This window comes from Hemitrygon akajei, chromosome 11, assembly GCF_048418815.1.
Source record: "Hemitrygon akajei chromosome 11, sHemAka1.3, whole genome shotgun sequence".
Taxonomy (NCBI): Eukaryota; Metazoa; Chordata; class Chondrichthyes; order Myliobatiformes; family Dasyatidae; genus Hemitrygon; species Hemitrygon akajei.
This window is the reverse complement of record NC_133134.1, coordinates 6,035,427-6,058,132: the sequence shown is the minus strand read 5'-3', so window position 1 is coordinate 6,058,132 and position 22,706 is coordinate 6,035,427. Positions and strand designations below refer to the sequence as shown.

At 54.5% G+C, this 22,706-nt stretch overlaps 2 protein-coding genes across 6 annotated transcripts in view; both read right to left on the bottom strand.

Moving 5' to 3' along the window:
* polr3e (polymerase (RNA) III (DNA directed) polypeptide E) overlaps positions 1-3,540 on the bottom strand; it is a 67,662-nt gene extending 64,122 nt beyond the window's left edge. For both annotated transcript variants that reach the window (XM_073060133.1, XM_073060134.1), the window contains exons 1-2: positions 3,411-3,540; positions 3,138-3,230 (exon numbers count right to left, since the gene is read on the bottom strand). The gene's annotated coding sequence lies outside the window, so the exon portion shown is untranslated. The remainder of the gene's footprint in view (positions 1-3,137; positions 3,231-3,410) is intronic.
* A 3,951-nt stretch (positions 3,541-7,491) lies between these two features.
* The window catches only part of eef2k (eukaryotic elongation factor 2 kinase), an 80,313-nt gene continuing 65,098 nt past the window's right edge, over positions 7,492-22,706 (bottom strand). For all 4 annotated transcript variants that reach the window (XM_073060129.1, XM_073060131.1, XM_073060132.1 and 1 more), the window contains 2 exons: positions 10,779-10,957; positions 7,492-8,394 (listed from right to left, as the gene is read on the bottom strand). In XM_073060129.1, the coding sequence (XP_072916230.1) occupies positions 8,285-8,394; positions 10,779-10,957 (289 nt within the window). In that variant the 3' untranslated portion in view covers positions 7,492-8,284. The remainder of the gene's footprint in view (positions 8,395-10,778; positions 10,958-22,706) is intronic.

Sequence of the window (22,706 nt, the reverse complement as noted above, 5' to 3'; positions counted from 1 at the left end):
CCTTTCAAACATTCTCCCTGGGTGAAGCCCAGTTGCCGACCTCACACCTAGACTCCATCATGCTGTCCGACAACGACTACACCAGAGTCCTGGCGGATTTCCCATCGGTTCTGGCACCGCAGTTCACGGCAGCCATGCCCAGACACGGCATACAGCACCACATCCCGACACAAGAACCACCCCTCCACGCCCATGCTCGAAGGCTTCCCCCGGACAAACTCCGGCTGGCGAAGGAGGAGTTCAAGAGGATGGAGGAATTGGGGATCATACGGCGGTCCGACAGCCCATGGGCCTCCCCTCTGCACATGGTGCCCAAAGCGACAGGGGGCTGGAGACCATGCGGCAACTACCGCAGACAGAACGAGGCTACAACACCGGACTGCTACCCTGTGCCGCACATTCAGGACTTTGCAGCAAACCTGCACAGCGCACGGATCTTCTCCAAGGTAGACCTCGTCCGGGGATACCATCAAATCCCGATGCATCCGGACGACATCCCCAAAACAGCACTCATCACCCCTTTCGGCCTTTTCGAGTTCTTCCGCATGCCGTTCGGCCTAAAGAATGCCGCACAGATGTTTCAGCGGTTAATGGACGCGGTGGGACGCGACCTGGACTTTGTTTTCATCTATTTGGACGACATCCTCATAGCCAGCAGCAGTCGTCAGGAGCATCTGTCCCACTTCCATCAACTCTACGCCCGACTGAGTGAATACGGCCTGACAATCAACCTGGCCAAATGCCAGTTCGGGCTTGACACCATCGACTTCCTGGGCCACAGGATTACTAAAGATGGGGCAACCCTTCTGCCCGCCAAGGTAGACGCGGTCCGCCATTTCCCCCAACACAATCAAAGGCCTTCAGGAATTCGTGGGTATGTGAATTTCTACCACCGTTTCCTCCCTTCAGCTGCCCGTATCATGCGCCCCCTGTTCGCCCTGATGTCGGGTAAGGGCAAGGACATTACCTGGGACGAGGAGTCCGCAGTACTCTGGATCCGATGCAGCAGACATAAACGCAATATAAGGTACACAATTTTTTTAAAAAACCAATAAATATAAAGATATAAGATGGCTTATACACATGGATTGCACTATGACTCCATTGCAATGTACAGACATGTGAATTGGAAAAGTCTAATGGCTTGTAGAGAGAAGCTGTCCCGTAGCCTGTTGGTCCTGGTTTTAATGCTGCAGTACCATTTGCCAGATGGAAGCAGCTGGAACAAGTTTGTGGTTGGGGTGACTGGTATCCCCTATAATCCTCCAGGCCTTCTTTATGCATCTGCTGCTGTAACTGTCCTCAATGGAGAGAAGTTCACATCCACAGATACGCTGGGCTATCCGTACCACTCTCTGCAGTGCCCAGCGATCAAGGGTGGTGCAGTTCCCCTATCAGGCAGTGATACAGCCAGTCAGGATGCTCTCAATGGGGCACCTGTAGAAGCTCTTGAGAATTTGGGAGCTCATGCTGAACCTTATAGATTCAATGTCCATAAAGTGATGCCAGACACTGGAGTGTCTGTACACAAGGTACTCTGACAGGAAATGATTTAAGTATTGGTGGTTGGGGTGGGTTGGTGGGTAAAGGTGCTGATCGGTCTTGGGGAAAGTAACTATTTTTGAGTTTGGAGGTCCTGGTGTGGACCTTCACCCCGACAGAACTGGGACAAACAGACCACAAGCAGTGTGCGAGGGTTCCTTTATGATGTTAATGGCCTTTTCCAACACGTACAACTGCAACTATAATCACTGCTCTGAACCTCACACTTCACAAGCACTCTTTACGCTGACTCTGGAAACATGAAAAATGATCCATTATATTACAAACTCATTAAAGGTTGGTCTGTATCCATGCGCGTTGCTACAACAGACAACACATCACGCAATAAGTAGCTGGATTGCATGTTCACCCAGGTGAATGACTCAGGGGAAATACAACAGTCTATTAGAGGGGAGAAGGCGGCTTTGCTCTCTGTGCACATGCACACTTCAGTAACAAATCAACAGAAGCTCTGCTTAGGGCCTGCAGCCCTTTCCCCTGAGTAAGCAAACACGGCTTAACATCCAAAAACTTCCATGTGTGTTAGGGTTGGGCTAACTCTCCCAGTGCAGTACCACTCCATAACTGACACTTACTCAAGATGTTTAATGTCATTTCCAGTACACAAGTGTAAAGGGGAACAAAATTATTACTACTCTGGATCCAATACATAAAATAGCCTATAATAGAGACATTAGGCACAGGAATGTTCTTACATAAGCTGGCTGACAGGAAATGATAAAGTAGGCCTGATTTGGGAAGTGGAGGAGTGGGTTAGTAAGAGGAGGCACTGATCAGCTTTGGGGGAAGTAACTGTTTCAAAACCCCCTTCAATCCTCTTTACTGGTGACGGCATCTACACTCCCTCCTCAACTGGGACTATACCCACCCTCCCTCCTCCTCACCGGGGACGATACCTATATTCCCTCCTGCTCTTCACCGGGGTCGGCACCCACCCTCCATTCTCCTCACCGAGTAAGCCATCCTCTCTCTCTCCTCCTCGGTGAGGACACACTCCATCCCTCATCTTCACTGGGACTATACCCACCCTCCCTCCTCCTCACCGGGGACGATACCTATATTCCCTCCTGCTCTTCACCGGGGTCGGCACCCACCCTCCATTCTCCTCACCGAGTAAGCCATCCTCTCTCTCTCCTCCTCGGTGAGGGCACACTCCGTCCCTCATCTTCACTGGGACTATACCCACCCTCCCTCCTCCTCACCGGGGACGATACCTATATTCCCTCCTGCTCTTCACCGGGGTCGGCACCCACCCTCCATTCTCCTCACCGAGTAAGCCATCCTCTCTCTCCTCCTCGGTGAGGGCACACTCCGTCCCTCATCTTCACTGGGGATGGCACCCACACTCCCTCCTCCACCTCCTTCCTCTCCGGGGATGAAACCCATCTTTCCTTTCCTCTACACCGGGACAACATGCCTCCTTCCTCACCGAGGACGGCTGGCTCCCTCTTTCCGTCCTATTCACCGGTACGGCACCCACCCAATGCCACCGCTGTACCCGAGTCTGTGCCACATGCAGAGTTGCCCGGTGGGATTCTATCCGCCGGCAGCCGTACCGACGCCGTTGCCGTTACCTGCTGGCGGAGCCTGGGTCGCGCTGACCACTTCCACCGCGGGAACGGAACCGCCTCATCGGGGGTAAAGGAAGGACGACCAGGGGCCTCGGCCTGTAGTGGACACAAGAGAGTCGCCAGTCAGTGCAGTCCACGAAACGGACATCTGTCTTAATCTAGCCCGGTGCTGTAACCAGACTCCAGGCCTAGGCCTCACCGCGCTGTCCACCGCACACTGGAGGATTCACTGTGCCACCACCGCCGCTGCTGCCCTTTTCCCGGCCCCGGACTCACCGCGCTCCCCAGCCGCTCACTTCCTCAGGTGGTACCGGTAAAATGACTCAGGCCGCCCGCAGCCATAGAGCCGACACGTGGGCCCGACTCCTACCCACAATCCCCAGCGCTAGTGGTCGGAGGACCATATTACTGCAGAACGCGTGGTAGCCCGGCGGCCGGAGGACCACATTACACCAGGTCACGGGATTCATATGGCGGTTGGATGTCCGTATTACTCCAGGACGCTGGATGGCTCTGGCAATTGGAGGACCGTATTACCTGAAGCTGAGGGATGTCCCTGCGGTCGGAGAACCGCGTTACTCCTGGACGCGGTGTCCCTCTGGTGATTGGAGGATCTCATTGCACACCGTCACGTGGTGGGACCCTGGCGGCCGGAGGACTGTATTGCACCGGCCTGGGAGTGGTGGTCTAGCAACTGATGGCTCACATTACACTTGGAAAGCGGGCCCTAGCGGTCGGAGGCTCGCATTACACGCGGGACACGAGTCTGGCAGCATGGATAACCAGCCTGAAAAAGACGTAGGTTTTGTACCAACCGGCTCCTGGCTCAAGTTACGAAGAGCCGACTGTCCGCATTGATGACACGCGTCTCAATGCTGTCAACAAGTTTTGATACCTGGACAGCATAATAACATCCTCAGCTTCTCAGGATGTAGAGATTGAGTCAAGAACCAGAAAAAAACTGCTTTGCCTTTAGCCAGCTGAAACATCGAGTTTGGTCACAGAGCATCAGGTTGGCCTCCATGTGCAAGGTATACAGGGCCGTTGTCATATCAGCCTTGCTATACAGATATGAGACGTGGTGCCCATATTAGAGTCACTTACGCCAGCTTGACCAACTGCAACAGTGTCACCTACGTTCCCTGATGATCACCTGGCAAGACAAGATCTCCAATACCGAGGTCCTCTCTCGAGCCGGAATGCCAGCAGTTTCAACCTTGGTGCTGTCAGCCCAACTGCGCTGAGCAGGACATGTTGTCAGAATGCCTGACGGAAGACTGACCAACTGATCTTGCATGGCCAACTGTCCAGTGGTACCCGAAAACGAGGAGGCCAGCGACTATGGTACAAGGATGTTCTGCACAGGAGCCTCAAGAAAGCTGACATTGCCCCATCAACATGGGAGGATCTGGCTCAAGATCGCTCACAGTGGAGGTGTGGACGCTGCTGAGAACAAGCTCCTAGAGGCAACAGTGGAAAGGCACAGGAAGCACCACAACAGAGCTTCTGCCCCTGCTGCCCCTCCAGGCCTCACCTGCCAAATATGTTACAAGCAGTGCCTGTCAAGGATCACATATATTAAACCCCACTAACTGACTAAAAGGAGCCATCATCATCCTATGGGATGGATAGCCAGAGAGCGAGAGAGATTACACAGTCAAATAGGGTGCAGAGGGCTGGCAGTCTGTATAACTCAATGCACCGGACCAGTGAACCCCTGGTGGTCAGAGGACTGAATTAAATGGGAACACGGATGGACAGGGAGACCTGGTGGCTGCAGGACCGCATAACACTGCCATTGTGAGAGTGGGGTTGAGAGCTAATAAATCAGCTATGATAGAAAGGCGAAGCAGGTGTGATGGGCTGAATGGCCAAATTCTGCTCCTCTACCATACAGTTCACCATACTCCTATAATGGAAGACCAAATTGCACGGGCACATGGGGTGGGGGGGCTCTCTCGTAGCCGGAGGACTGTTAACTATGGGATATACCAACTCAATACCATGCACAGATCCTGCCTGATCTGCTGAACTACACTCATGTATCCACATAAAGCTTTGGGCCGGTCAGTCAGGATCTGGAAATCTATTCCAGCTGCAGCTTAACTTTTACATATAATAATAATAAAAACACTTTGAATTGAAAAGAGTAAAAAGGAATTTATTCTCGCCAAGCTCATTCATATTACACAAAAACTGTAAATTTCTAGGGAACAAGTGCCTGTCCCCTTTGTAAAACCCAGACTGACATCAACATAAGTTTATTCTTGATCTTAACATCAGAGACATGAATTATGGCAATTTAAAAGATCAATGACCCCAAACAGTTTCCCTCACCACAGCTGCTGCCTGATGCTATTTCCAACAATTTAGATTTTTAGTATTTTGCAATGTGCCTGTATAGGATTATCCCAGAATGTCAATGGCTGTTCTTCAAGCTGATGTTCATCTCTGTGTTGCTGCCCATTTCCAGCAGTGTGATTTTATTCATATTTATACTTCACGTTTGATTATCAAATTTCAATGACTGTGTGTGTATCTTTGAACCCCTTTCCAGATTGATAAGATACTTCCACAGTGGTCCAGACTACAGGCTTCCTTGGGATCTGATACTCTCATGGTACTTGCACTTGCTCTCAAGTATGATACAAAGCTGACTACAAAGTGCTCACACCGAGCAGCCAGACGTTCTGAGGGTTAGTTGACAATGGCTCGGAGGGTTGGAGGGTTAAAACATGCAAGGCTTTGGACAGGGGGTGGCCTTTTACTTAAATAAGGCAGTGTATGTGAGGCCGTGAAGCTAGACATCCAGCCCTACCTGAACAGCTAACATGATAACGCTGTGTCTGACATTCAGAGGGCGATGCAGCTATTCAAGGACAAGCTTTCAATTCTGCTATGGACTGAGTCTTGATCCAGAAAATCACGCTGGTGTAGTTAACAATGCCATCGCATTACAGACTGGAAGGGTTAACGGCAAGATTCTAAGCAGTGTAGAGGATCAGATAGATCTTGCGGCCTATATCCACAGACCCTCAAAGTTACAGAAAATGTGTGAGGAACTCAGCAAATAAGGCAGAGGAATAAGCAGCCAACATTTCAGGTTGATACTCTTCACCGAATCTTGGCCCAAAACATAGACTGTTTATTCCTCTCATAGATATTGCTTGACTTGCTGGTCTCCTCCAGCATTTCGTGTGTGTTACTCTGGACTCTGCAGAATCTCGTGTTTATGAATTCTTGAAGTTGCTGTCCAAGTTGATATAATTAAGGTGTATGATGTGGTGGCCTTCATTATCTGGGAAAGGGAGCTCAAGAGCCACGAGGTAACGTTGCAGTTCTGGTCGACTCATTATAGGAAGGATGTGGGAGCTTTAGGGGTGCACAGGAGATTTACCAGGGTGCTGCATGTCTTATAAGGCTAGTTGAGAGAGCTAAGGCTTTTCTCTTTGGAGGATGATGAGAGGTGATTTGGTAGAAGTGTACAAGATGATGAGTGAGAGAGAGAGAGAGAGAGAATGAGTGAGAGAGTAGTGATTGCTAACATGAGGTGCCACCGTTTTAAGGTGATTGGAGGAAAGTATGCAGGGTGGATGCCAGAGGTAGATTTTTTTTATTACAGAGAGAATGGTGTGTGTGTGGAACACCTTGCCAGCGGTGGTGATAGAGGCAGAAACATTAGGGACATTTAAGAAACTCTTAGTTTGGCACATGAATGATAGAAAAATGGAGGGCAATGTGGGAGGGAAGAGTAGGTTAATAAGGATGACTTATGTTCTCTAAAGCAGGATTTATCCTTATGGACAGTGGCTCCAAACCACAGCTGGAAGAAGAATTCAGAGCACATCTGTATTGGGAATGGTAGAAAGTTTCCTTCTGTCCATAAATCATGGCATCTTGGGATTCAGAATGTGCAGAGACCACGGGGTAGCTGCCTTCTGTAGGGTGGTCTCAGACGAATCCCAGCACTGTGAAGTCACTCCCTTCCTGAGCCCAGTATTAGAATCATACTGTACTACAGCCTTTCAGCCCGCCTAGCCCATGCCGAATTGTTACTCAGCCTATTCCCATTGATGCACACCTAGACCATATCCCTCCATACCCATCCAAACTTCTGCATCCAGAACTTCCACTTGTTCCACTGTCCTCTGAATGAAGACGCCCCCCCCATGTTCCCTCAAGCATTTCATCTTTCACCCTAAGACCTCTAGTTCTAGTCTTGCCCTGCCTCAATGGAAAAAGCCTGCTTGCATTTACCCCATCTCTACCTCTCCCTCAACTAATAGTGCTAATATGTCAGTCATCCTGGAGTTAGAGGACTGCGTAAGTGCGTGGGAGGGAGGAACAAGGCTTGTTGCCTGGTGCGTTCTGATATGTTGTGGACATCCTATGTTGGTGCTGGAATGTGTGGTGACACTTGCGGGCTGCCCCCAGCACATCCTCAGACTGTTGGTTGTTAAGACAAAAGAAACATTTAACTGTATGTTTTGACGAACATGTGATAAATTAATCTGAATCAACACCAGACATTCATATTGCAAAATGGTAACATACATACAATTAAGACAGTAATTTCCTGCTGCTTTACTATCAAAGGGGAAACAGCAGAACAGCTTTTCTGTAAACCCAGAGCTGTAAACTGACAGAACTGCTCGTGTACTAATCATGAGGAAATTTCCTTAAGAGTAAATGTTAGAACCAGGAAGTCATTTATGATTTGGGCATCATGTAGCATAGCGATTAGCGCAACGCTATGACAGCTCGGGGCGTTCCAGAGTTCAGAGTTCAATTCCAGATGGAGTGCTGGCCAGTGCAGCTCGTTGGATGAGAAGGCCCTATTCCACGCTGTATTTCGAAATAAAAATAAATACATTTAGTCATCAAAAAAGCACGTCCTGTCCTGGCCTTACCATCTAATCATAAGGAAAGTTCATGTTCTGTAACAGCCCTAACACAAAGTATATACATAAAAAGTGCTGTTAAACTCTACACGATGCCAGTGCTAACTGTACCACGAGCAGCCACACAAGCCTATGGCATCATCCATCACACAATGAAAGATAGCGGAGGAAGCCCCAAGGGTCCATCGGTGACACAGGAAGGCAGCCAGTGGTCACTGAATCGCCCCCAGCAGTATGCAAATCATTAATTCATTCCTCCATCCTGGCCCAGGCCTCCTCAGCCTGCTGGTAATACTGGTTGGCGAGTCTGCCTTTCAAGCTAGCCATGGCTGCCTCGGCTGCTTCGGTGAAGAGATCGCCTGCGGAAAGCATCAAAACCCTGTGTTAGGCAAGCGAAACTTCGTGTTCCTGTACCCATCACCCAACCCATTCAATTCTCCATCTGCCCCCAGTCTGATAAGAGCCTGAGAATGTATTACACAAAGGATGTGATTAGACAAGGGAGGGGAGAGAAAACATTCAGAACTTACTGAACTGGAGAATGTGAAAAGAGGCTCCAGCAGGACTGGCATTGCAAAGGCAGAGGCCACACACACAGAATGTATCTGGTGTGCCCGCTGCAGCCTCTCTACATTGGTAAAACCCAACTTAGATTGAAGGAATTCACTTGGCTTTGCTTCAGTATTCACAAGTGAAGAGGATCTGGATCAAGATGAGGGTGAAGTAGAGCAGGCCTGTGTGCTGGACAATGTGGAGATTAAGGAAGAAGTAGTGCTGGATCTTCTTAAAAACATTAAGATTGATAAATCCCCAGGGCCGGATATGATACACCCCAGGTTGTTGTGGGAATTACGAGAAGAGATCGCAGGAGCATTAGCTATGATCTTTGAATCCTCTTTGGCTGCAGGGGAAGTGCCGGAGGACTGGTGAATGGCAAATGTAGTTCCCTTGTTTAAAAAAGGTAATAGGGAGAAACCTGGGAACTATAGACCAGTGAGCCTTACGTCGGTAGTCTGCAAACTATTGGAAAGGATTCTTAAGGATAGGATCTATGAACATTTGGAGAAGTACAGTCTACTCATGGATAGTCAACATGGCTTTGTGAAGGGAAGATCATGCCTCATGAGCCTGATTGAGTTTTTTGAAGAGGTCACAAAAGAAATTGATGAGAGTAGGGCAGTGGATGTGGTCTACATGGACTTTGGCAAAGCATTTAACAAGGTCCCTCATGACAGACTCATCCAGAAAGTCATGAGGCATGGGATAAGTGGAACCTTGGCTGTTTGGATAAAAAATTGGCTTAAAGGAAGAAAGCAGAGGGTAGTTGTGGAAGGAAAGTATTCTGCCTGGAGGTCGGTGACTAGTGGAGTGCTGCAGGAATCTGTCCTGGGACCCCTGCTATTTGTGATTTTTATAAATGACCTGGATGTAGAGACGGAAGGATGGGTGAATAAGTTTGCGGATGACACGAAGATTGGAGGAGTTGTGGATGGAGCTGTAGGTTGTTGAAGGTTACAAGAGGATATAGATAGGCTGCAGAGTTGGTCAGAAAAATGGCAGATGGAGTTTAATCTGGACAAGTGTGAGGTGATGCATTTTGGAAGGACAAACCAGAAGACTGAATACAGGATTAATGGTCAGTTACGTAAGAGTGTGGATGAACAAAGGGACCTTGGGATTCAAATCCATACATCCCTCAAGGTCGCTGCGCAGGTTGATAGGGTAGTTAAGGCGGCCTATGGGATGCTAGGCTTCATTAACGGGGGATTGAGTTCAAGAGTAGATAGGTCATGTTGCAACTCTACAAATCTCTGGTGAGACCGCACTTAGAGTATTGTGTTCAATTCTGGTCACCTCATTATAGGAAGGATGTGGAAGCTATGGAGAGGGTGCGGAGGAGATTTACCAGGATGTTGCCTGGATTGGAGAAAAAGTCATATGAAGCAAGGTTAGCAGAGCTGGCACTTTCCTCTTCGGAGCGTAGAAGAATGAGAGGGGACTTGATAGAGGTCTACAAGATTATGAGAGGCATAGATAGGGTGGATAGTCAGTACCTGTTTCCCAGGGCACCAACAGCAAACACCAGAGGGCACAGGTACAATTTTCCTTCTTCTTCAGCCCTTTATCTCTTCCACCTACCTCCTCCCAGTTTCTCGCTTCATTCCCCACCTCCCCAGGTCTCACCTATCAGTCCTGAGGAAGGGTCTCAGCCCAAAACATTGACTGTTTATTAATTACCCTTCATGCTGCCTGACCTGCTGAGTTCCTCCAGCATTTTGCGTGTGTTGTTCTTGATATCACCTATCACCTGCTAAGCTTGTCCTCCTCCCCATCTGCCCACCACCTTATTCTGGCTTCTTCCCCCACCCCCCAGTCCAGACAAGGGGTCCTGGCTCAAAACACTGACTGTTTACTCTTTCCCATGGATCAGAGATACAGAGTGAAATTTGTTGTTTTGCAGCAGCAGTACATGCACAGACACAGAGAGGAATACTGGGGTCCATGCAGAAATCTGATGGTGGAGAGGAGAAGCCATGCCGGAATCGCTGAGTGTAGGAAAAGGTTTAGTAAATATGGGCCAAATGTAGGTGCCTCAATTTGGCTCAGGTCGGCACTGTGGTCAGCACAGACAAGCTGGGCTGAAGGGCCATGCTGTCTAAATTTCTCCAACGTCAGTGTACGGAGTATAAGGGAGGGGACGGGACACAGCACAGAGAAGGCTGCGGTCCGGGGGAAAGTTTACCTGCTGTCTGTGGATCCGGCTCGACACCAAACCCCCCCGTCATGTGGATCTCCGCCTCTCGTGCCAGGAGGCTGTACTTGGGCTCATCCCCTGTGCCATCGTATTCCCCTCCCTCGTCATATTCTGTCATGTTCAGAGCGGCATTGTACCAGTACAGAGCTTCCTTCCAGTCACGTACCCTGTGGGAAGGAGTTAACAGTCACCTTACACATAGACCTGTATGATCCCTGCCACGCCTGTCCCCACCCCCTCCCCTAAGAGCAGTGTACAGCTTCACAGAGACCAAACCCCCCACCATTCCCCACAACACCAGAGACCAAACCCCCCACCATTCCCCACAGCACCAGAGACCAAACCCCCCACCATTCCCCACAACAAGAGACCAAACCCCCCACCATTCCCCACAGCACCAGAGACCAAACCCCCCACCATTCCCCACAACACCAGAGACCAAACCCTCCACCATTCCCCACAAACTCAGAGATCAAACCCCCCACCATTCCCCACAACACCAGAGACCAAACCCCCCACCATTCCCCACAGTACCAGAGACCAAACCCCCCACCATTCCCCACAAACTCAGAGATCAAACCCCCTACCATTCCCCACAAACTCAGAGATCAAACCCCCCACCATTCCCCACAAACTCAGAGACCAAACCCCCCCACCATTCCCCACAACACCAGAGACCAACCCCCCCACCATTCCCCACAACCTCAGAGACCAACCCCCCCACCATTCCCCACAACACCAGAGACCAAACCCCCCACCATTCCCCACAAACTCAGAGATCAAACCCCCCACCATTCCCCACAGCACCAGAGACCAAACCCCCCCACCATTCCCCACAACACCAGAGACCAAACCCCACACCATTCCCCACAACACCAGAGACCAAACCCCCCACCATTCCCCACAGCACCAGAGACCAAACCCCCCCACCATTCCCCACAGCACCAGAGACCAAACCCCCCACCATTCCCCACAAACTCAGAGACCAAACCCCCCACCATTCCCCACAACCTCAGAGACCAAACCCCCCACCATTCCCCACAGCACCAGAGACCAAACCCCCCACCATTCCCCACAACACCAGAGACCAAACCGCCACCATTCCCCACAGCACCAGAGACCAAACCCCCCACCATTCCCCACAGCACCAGGTACCAAACCCCCCACCATTCCCCACAGCACCAGAGACCAAACCCCCCACCATTCCCCACAACCTCAGAGACCAAACCCCCCCACCATTCCCCACAACCTCAGAGACCAAACCCCCCACCATTCCCCACAACCTCAGAGACCAAACCCCCCACCATTCCCCACAAACTCAGAGATCAAACCCTCCACCATTCCCCACAACACCAGAGACCAAAACCCCCACCATTCCCCACAACACCAGAGACCAAACCCCCCACCATTCCCCACAAACTCAGAGATCAAACCCTCCACCATTCCCCACAACACCAGAGACCAAACCCCCCACCATTCCCCACAACACCAGAGACCAAACCCCCCACCATTCCCCACAAACTCAGAGATCAAACCCTCCACCATTCCCCACAACACCAGAGACCAAACCCCCCCACCATTCCCCACAGCACCAGAGACCAAACCCCCCACCATTCCCCACAACACCAGAGACCAAACCCCCCACCATTCCCCACAGCACCAGAGACCAAACCCCCCACCATTCCCCACAGCAACAGAGACCAAACCCCCCACCATTCTCCACAGCACCAGAGACCAACCCCCCCCACCATTCCCCACAACACCAGAGACCAAACCCCCCACCATTCCCCACAACACCAGAGACCAAACCCCCCACCATTCCCCACAGCACCAGAGACCAAACCCCCCACCATTCCCCACAGCACCAGAGACCAAACCCCCCACCATTCCCCACAACCTCAGAGACCAAACCCCCCACCATTCCCCACAGCACCAGAGACCAAACCCCCCACCATTCCCCACAACACCAGAGACCAAACCCCCACCATTCCCCACAACCTCAGAGACCAAACCCCCCACCATTCCCCACAACACCAGAGACCAAACCCCCCACCATTCCCCACAGCACCAGAGACCAAACCCCCCACCATTCCCCACAACACCAGAGACCAAACCCCCCACCATTCCCCACAGCAACAGAGACCAAACCCCCCACCATTCTCCACAGCACCAGAGACCAACCCCCCCCCACCATTCCCCACAACACCAGAGACCAAACCCCCCACCATTCCCCACAGCACCAGAGACCAAACCCCCCACCATTCCCCACAGCACCAGAGACCAAACCCCCACCATTCCCCACAACACCAGAGACCAAACCCCCCACCATTCCCCACAACACCAGAGACCAAACCCCCCACCATTCCCCACAGCACCAGAGACCAAACCCCCCACCATTCCCCACAGCACCAGAGACCAAACCCCCCACCATTCCCCACAACCTCAGAGACCAAACCCCCCACCATTCCCCACAGCACCAGAGACCAAACCCCCCACCATTCCCCACAACACCAGAGACCAAACCCCCACCATTCCCCACAACCTCAGAGACCAAACCCCCCACCATTCCCCACAACACCAGAGACCAAACCCCCCACCATTCCCCACAGCACCAGAGACCAAACCCCCCACCATTCCCCACAACACCAGAGACCAAACCCCCCACCATTCCCCACAACACCAGAGACCAAACCCCCCCACCATTCCCCACAGCACCAGAGACCAAACCCCCCACCATTCCCCACAACCTCAGAGACCAAACCCCCCACCATTCCCCACAGCACCAGAGACCAAACCCCCCACCATTCCCCACAGCACCAGAGACCAAACCCCCCACCATTCCCCACAACACCAGAGACCAAACCCCCCACCATTCCCCACAACACCAGAGACCAAACCCCCACCATTCCCCACAACCTCAGAGACCAAACCCCCCACCATTCCCCACAACACCAGAGACCAAACCCCCCACCATTCCCCACAGCACCAGAGACCAAACCCCCCACCATTCCCCACAACACCAGAGACCAAACCCCCCACCATTCCCCACAGCACCAGAGACCAAACCCCCCACCATTCCCCACAACCTCAGAGACCAAACCCCCCACCATTCCCCACAGCACCAGAGACCAAACCCCCCACCATTCCCCACAACACCAGAGACCAAACCCCCCACCATTCCCCACAACACCAGAGACCAAACCCCCACCATTCCCCACAACCTCAGAGACCAAACCCCCCACCATTCCCCACAACACCAGAGACCAAACCCCCCACCATTCCCCACAGCACCAGAGACCAAACCCCCCACCATTCCCCACAACACCAGAGACCAAACCCCCCACCATTCCCCACAGCACCAGAGACCAAACCCCCCACCATTCCCCACAACCTCAGAGACCAAACCCCCCACCATTCCCCACAGCACCAGAGACCAAACCCCCCACCATTCCCCACAACCTCAGAGACCAAACCCCCCACCATTCCCCACAACACCAGAGACCAAACCCCCCACCATTCCCCACAGCACCAGAGACCAAACCCCCCACCATTCCCCACAACCTCAGAGACCAAACCCCCCACCATTCCCCACAGCACCAGAGACCAAACCCCCCACCATTCCCCACAACACCAGAGACCAAACCCCCCACCATTCCCCACAACACCAGAGACCAAACCCCCCACCATTCCCCACAACACCAGAGACCAACCCCCCCCACCATTCCCCACAACCTCAGAGACCAAACCCCCCCACCATTCCCCACAGCACCAGAGACCAAACCCCCCCACCATTCCCCACAACCTCAGAGACCAAACCCCCCACCATTCCCCACAACACCAGAGACCAAACCCCCCACCATTCCCCACAACACCAGAGACCAAACCCCCCACCATTCCCCACAACACCAGAGACCAAACCCCCCACCATTCCCCACAACACCAGAGACCAAACCCCCCACCATTCCCCACAGCACCAGAGACCAACCCCCCCCACCATTCCCCACAACCTCAGAGACCAAACCGCCACCATTCCCCACAGCACCAGAGACCAAACCCCCCCACCATTCCCCACAGCACCAGAGACCAAACCCCCCACCATTCCCCACAGCACCAGAGACCAAACCCCCCACCATTCCCCACAACCTCAGAGACCAAACCCCCCCACCATTCCCCACAGCACCAGAGACCAAACCCCCCACCATTCCCCAGCACCAGAGACCAAACCCCCCACCATTCCCCACAGCACCAGAGACCAAACCCCCCACCATTCCCCACAGCACCAGAGACCAAACCCCCCCACCATTCCCCACAACCTCAGAGACCAAACCCCCCACCATTCCCCACAGCACCAGAGACCAAACCCCCCCACCATTCCCCACAGCACCAGAGACCAAACCCCCCCACCATTCCCCACAAACTCAGAGACCAAACCCCCCACCATTCCCCACAACCTCAGAGACCAAACCCCCCACCATTCCCCACAGCACCAGAGACCAAACCCCCCACCATTCCCCACAACACCAGAGACCAAACCCCCCACCATTCCCCACAACACCAGAGACCAAACCCCCCCACCATTCCCCACAAACTCAGAGACCAAACCCCCCACCATTCCCCACAACCTCAGAGACCAAACCCCCCACCATTCCCCACAACCTCAGAGACCAAACCCCCCACCATTCCCCACAGCACCAGAGACCAAACCCCCCACCATTCCCCACAACACCAGAGACCAAACCCCCCACCATTCCCCACAGCACCAGAGACCAAACCCCCCCACCATTCCCCACAAACTCAGAGACCAAACCCCCCACCATTCCCCACAACCTCAGAGACCAAACCCCCCACCATTCCCCACAACCTCAGAGACCAAACCCCCCACCATTCCCCACAGCACCAGAGACCAAACCCCCCACCATTCCCCACAACACCAGAGACCAAACCCCCCACCATTCCCCACAACACCAGAGACCAAACCCCCCACCATTCCCCACAGCACCAGAGACCAAACCCCCCACCATTCCCCACAACAAGAGACCAAACCCCCCCACCATTCCCCACAACAAGAGACCAAACCCCCCACCATTCCCCACAGCACCAGAGACCAAACCCCCCACCATTCCCCACAACACCAGAGACCAAACCCTCCACCATTCCCCACAAACTCAGAGATCAAACCCCCCACCATTCCCCACAACACCAGAGACCAAACCCCCCACCATTCCCCACAGTACCAGAGACCAAACCCCCCACCATTCCCCACAAACTCAGAGATCAAACCCCCTACCATTCCCCACAAACTCAGAGATCAAACCCCCCACCATTCCCCACAAACTCAGAGACCAAACCCCCCACCATTCCCCACAACACCAGAGACCAACCCCCCCACCATTCCCCACAACCTCAGAGACCAACCCCCCCACCATTCCCCACAACACCAGAGACCAAACCCCCCACCATTCCCCACAAACTCAGAGATCAAACCCCCCACCATTCCCCACAGCACCAGAGACCAAACCCCCCCACCATTCCCCACAACACCAGAGACCAAACCCCACACCATTCCCCACAACACCAGAGACCAAACCCCCCACCATTCCCCACAGCACCAGAGACCAAACCCCCCCACCATTCCCCACAGCACCAGAGACCAAACCCCCCACCATTCCCCACAAACTCAGAGACCAAACCCCCCACCATTCCCCACAACCTCAGAGACCAAACCCCCCACCATTCCCCACAGCACCAGAGACCAAACCCCCCACCATTCCCCACAACACCAGAGACCAAACCGCCACCATTCCCCACAGCACCAGAGACCAAACCCCCCACCATTCCCCACAGCACCAGGTACCAAACCCCCCACCATTCCCCACAGCACCAGAGACCAAACCCCCCACCATTCCCCACAACCTCAGAGACCAAACCCCCCCACCATTCCCCACAACCTCAGAGACCAAACCCCCCACCATTCCCCACAACCTCAGAGACCAAACCCCCCACCATTCCCCACAAACTCAGAGATCAAACCCCCCACCATTCCCCACAACACCAGAGATCAAACCCTCCACCATTCCCCACAACACCAGAGACCAAACCCCCCACCATTCCCCACAACACCAGAGACCAAACCCCCCACCATTCCCCACAAACTCAGAGATCAAACCCTCCACCATTCCCCACAACACCAGAGACCAAACCCCCCCCACCATTCCCCACAGCACCAGAGACCAAACCCCCCACCATTCCCCACAACACCAGAGACCAAACCCCCCACCATTCCCCACAGAACCAGAGACCAAACCCCCCACCATTCCCCACAGCACCAGAGACCAAACCCCCCACCATTCCCCACAACCTCAGAGACCAAACCCCCCACCATTCCCCACAGCACCAGAGACCAAACCCCCCACCATTCCCCACAACACCAGAGACCAAACCCCCCACCATTCCCCACAGAACCAGAGACCAAACCCCCCACCATTCCCCACAGCACCAGAGACCAAACCCCCCACCATTCCCCACAACCTCAGAGACCAAACCCCCCACCATTCCCCACAACACCAGAGACCAAACCCCCCACCATTCCCCACAAACTCAGAGATCAAACCCTCCACCATTCCCCACAACACCAGAGACCAAACCCCCCACCATTCCCCACAACACCAGAGACCAAACCCCCCACCATTCCCCACAAACTCAGAGATCAAACCCTCCACCATTCCCCACAACACCAGAGACCAAACCCCCCCCACCATTCCCCACAGCACCAGAGACCAAACCCCCCACCATTCCCCACAACACCAGAGACCAAACCCCCCACCATTCCCCACAGAACCAGAGACCAAACCCCCCACCATTCCCCACAGCACCAGAGACCAAACCCCCCACCATTCTCCACAGCACCAGAGACCAACCCCCCCCCACCATTCCCCACAACACCAGAGACCAAACCCCCCACCATTCCCCACAACACCAGAGACCAAACCCCCCACCATTCCCCACAGCACCAGAGACCAAACCCCCCACCATTCCCCACAGCACCAGAGACCAAACCCCCCACCATTCCCCACAACCTCAGAGACCAAACCCCCCACCATTCCCCACAGCACCAGAGACCAAACCCCCCACCATTCCCCACAACACCAGAGACCAAACCCCCACCATTCCCCACAACCTCAGAGACCAAACCCCCCACCATTCCCCACAACACCAGAGACCAAACCCCCCACCATTCCCCACAGCACCAGAGACCAAACCCCCCACCATTCCCCACAACACCAGAGACCAAACCCCCCACCATTCCCCACAGCACCAGAGACCAAACCCCCCACCATTCCCCACAACCTCAGAGACCAAACCCCCCACCATTCCCCACAGCACCAGAGACCAAACCCCCCACCATTCCCCACAGCACCAGAGACCAAACCCCCCCACCATTCCCCACAACACCAGAGACCAAACCCCCACCATTCCCCACAACCTCAGAGACCAAACCCCCCACCATTCCCCACAACACCAGAGACCAAACCCCCCACCATTCCCCACAGCACCAGAGACCAAACCCCCCACCATTCCCCACAGCACCAGAGACCAAACCCCCCACCATTCCCCACAGCACCAGAGACCAAACCCCCCACCATTCCCCACAACACCAGAGACCAAACCCCCCACCATTCCCCACAACACCAGAGACCAAACCCCCCACCATTCCCCACAACACCAGAGACCAACCCCCCCCACCATTCCCCACAACCTCAGAGACCAAACCCCCCCACCATTCCCCACAGCACCAGAGACCAAACCCCCCCACCATTCCCCACAACCTCAGAGACCAAACCCCCCACCATTCCCCACAACACCAGAGACCAAACCCCCCACCATTCCCCACAACACCAGAGACCAAACCCCCCACCATTCCCCACAACACCAGAGACCAAACCCCCCACCATTCCCCACAACACCAGAGACCAAACCCCCCACCATTCCCCACAGCACCAGAGACCAACCCCCCCCACCATTCCCCACAACCTCAGAGACCAAACCGCCACCATTCCCCACAGCACCAGAGACCAAACCCCCCCACCATTCCCCACAGCACCAGAGACCAAACCCCCCACCATTCCCCACAGCACCAGAGACCAAACCCCCCACCATTCCCCACAACCTCAGAGACCAAACCCCCCCACCATTCCCCACAGCACCAGAGACCAAACCCCCCACCATTCCCCAGCACCAGAGACCAAACCCCCACCATTCCCCACAGCACCAGAGACCAAACCCCCCACCATTCCCCACAGCACCAGAGACCAAACCCCCCACCATTCCCCACAACCTCAGAGACCAAACCCCCCCACCATTCCCCACAGCACCAGAGACCAAACCCCCCACCATTCCCCAGCACCAGAGACCAAACCCCCACCATTCCCCACAGCACCAGAGACCAAACCCCCCACCATTCCCCACAGCACCAGAGACCAAACCCCCCACCATTCCCCACAGCACCAGAGACCAAACCCCCCCACCATTCCCCACAACCTCAGAGACCAAACCCCCCACCATTCCCCACAGCACCAGAGACCAAACCCCCCCACCATTCCCCACAGCACCAGAGACCAAACCCCCCCACCATTCCCCACAAACTCAGAGACCAAACCCCCCACCATTCCCCACAACCTCAGAGACCAAACCCCCCACCATTCCCCACAGCACCAGAGACCAAACCCCCCACCATTCCCCACAACACCAGAGACCAAACCCCCCACCATTCCCCACAACACCAGAGACCAAACCCCCCCACCATTCCCCACAAACTCAGAGACCAAACCCCCCACCATTCCCCACAACCTCAGAGACCAAACCCCCCACCATTCCCCACAACCTCAGAGACCAAACCCCCCACCATTCCCCACAGCACCAGAGACCAAACCCCCCACCATTCCCCACAACACCAGAGACCAAACCCCCCACCATTCCCCACAGCACCAGAGACCAAACCCCCCCACCATTCCCCACAAACTCAGAGACCAAACCCCCCACCATTCCCCACAACCTCAGAGACCAAACCCCCCACCATTCCCCACAGCACCAGAGACCAAACCCCCCACCATTCCCCACAACACCAGAGACCAAACCCCCCACCATTCCCCACAACACCAGAGACCAAACCCCCCACCATTCCCCACAGCACCAGAGACCAAACCCCCCACCATTCCCCACAACACCAGAGACCAAACCCCCCACCATTCCCCACAACACCAGAGATCAAACCCCCCCACCATTCCCCACAACCTCAGAGACCAAACCCCCCACCATTCCCCACAACACCAGAGACCAAACCCCCCCACCATTCCCCACAGCACCAGAGACCAAACCCCCCCACCATTCCCCACAGCACCAGAGACCAAACCGCCACCATTCCCCACAACACCAGAGACCAAACCCCCCACCATTCCCCACAACACCAGAGACCAAACCCCCACCATTCCCCACAACACCAGAGACCAAACCCCCCACCATTCCCCACAACACCAGAGACCAAACCCCCCACCATTCCCCACAACACCAGAGACCAAACCCCCACCATTCCCCACAACACCAGAGACCAAACCCCCCACCATTCCCCACAACACCAGAGACCAAACCCCCCACCATTCCCCACAACACCAGAGACCAAACCCCCCACCATTCCCCACAACACCAGAGACCAAACCCCCCACCATTCCCCACAGCACCAGAGACCAAACCCCCCACCATTCCCCACAGCACCAGAGACCAAACCCCCCCACCATTCCCCACAAACTCAGAGACCAAACCCCCCACCATTCCCCACAACCTCAGAGACCAAACCCCCCACCATTCCCCACAGCACCAGAGACCAAACCCCCCACCATTCCCCACAACACCAGAGACCAAACCCCCCACCATTCCCCACAACACCAGAGACCAAACCCCCCCACCATTCCCCACAAACTCAGAGACCAAACCCCCCACCATTCCCCACAACCTCAGAGACCAAACCCCCCACCATTCCCCACAACCTCAGAGACCAAACCCCCCACCATTCCCCACAGCACCAGAGACCAAACCCCCCACCATTCCCCACAACACCAGAGACCAAACCCCCCACCATTCCCCACAGCACCAGAGACCAAACCCCCCCACCATTCCCCACAAACTCAGAGACCAAACCCCCCACCATTCCCCACAACCTCAGAGACCAAACCCCCCACCATTCCCCACAGCACCAGAGACCAAACCCCCCACCATTCCCCACAACACCAGAGACCAAACCCCCCACCATTCCCCACAACACCAGAGACCAAACCCCCCACCATTCCCCACAGCACCAGAGACCAAACCCCCCACCATTCCCCACAACACCAGAGACCAAACCCCCCACCATTCCCCACAACACCAGAGATCAAACCCCCCCACCATTCCCCACAACCTCAGAGACCAAACCCCCCACCATTCCCCACAACACCAGAGACCAAACCCCCCCACCATTCCCCACAGCACCAGAGACCAAACCCCCCCACCATTCCCCACAGCACCAGAGACCAAACCGCCACCATTCCCCACAACACCAGAGACCAAACCCCCCACCATTCCCCACAACACCAGAGACCAAACCCCCACCATTCCCCACAACACCAGAGACCAAACCCCCCACCATTCCCCACAACACCAGAGACCAAACCCCCCACCATTCCCCACAACACCAGAGACCAAACCCCCACCATTCCCCACAACACCAGAGACCAAACCCCCCCACCATTCCCCACAACCTCAGAGACCAAACCCCCCACCATTCCCCACAACCTCAGAGACCAAACCCCCCACCATTCCCCACAAACTCAGAGATCAAACCCTCCACCATTCCCCACAACACCAGAGACCAAACCCCCCACCATTCCCCACAACACCAGAGACCAAACCCCCCACCATTCCCCACAAACTCAGAGATCAAACCCTCCACCATTCCCCACAACACCAGAGACCAAACCCCCCACCATTCCCCACAACACCAGAGACCAAACCCCCCACCATTCCCCACAAACTCAGAGATCAAACCCTCCACCATTCCCCACAACACCAGAGACCAAACCCCCCCCACCATTCCCCACAGCACCAGAGACCAAACCCCCCACCATTCCCCACAACACCAGAGACCAAACCCCCCACCATTCCCCACAGAACCAGAGACCAAACCCCCCACCATTCTCCACAGCACCAGAGACCAACCCCCCCCCACCATTCCCCACAACACCAGAGACCAAACCCCCCACCATTCCCCACAACACCAGAGACCAAACCCCCCACCATTCCCCACAACACCAGAGACCAAACCCCCCACCATTCCCCACAACACCAGAGACCAAACCCCCCACCATTCCCCACAACACCAGAGACCAAACCCCCCACCATTCCCCACAACACCAGAGACCAAACCCCCCACCATTCCCCACAACACCAGAGACCAAACCCCCCACCATTCCCCACAGCACCAGAGACCAAACCCCCCACCATTCCCCACAGCACCAGAGACCAAACCCCCCACCATTCCCCACAACCTCAGAGACCAAACCCCCCACCATTCCCCACAGCACCAGAGACCAAACCCCCCACCATTCCCCACAACACCAGAGACCAAACCCCCACCATTCCCCACAACCTCAGAGACCAAACCCCCCACCATTCCCCACAACACCAGAGACCAAACCCCCCACCATTCCCCACAGCACCAGAGACCAAACCCCCCACCATTCCCCACAACACCAGAGACCAAACCCCCCACCATTCCCCACAGCACCAGAGACCAAACCCCCCACCATTCCCCACAACCTCAGAGACCAAACCCCCCACCATTCCCCACAGCACCAGAGACCAAACCCCCCACCATTCCCCACAGCA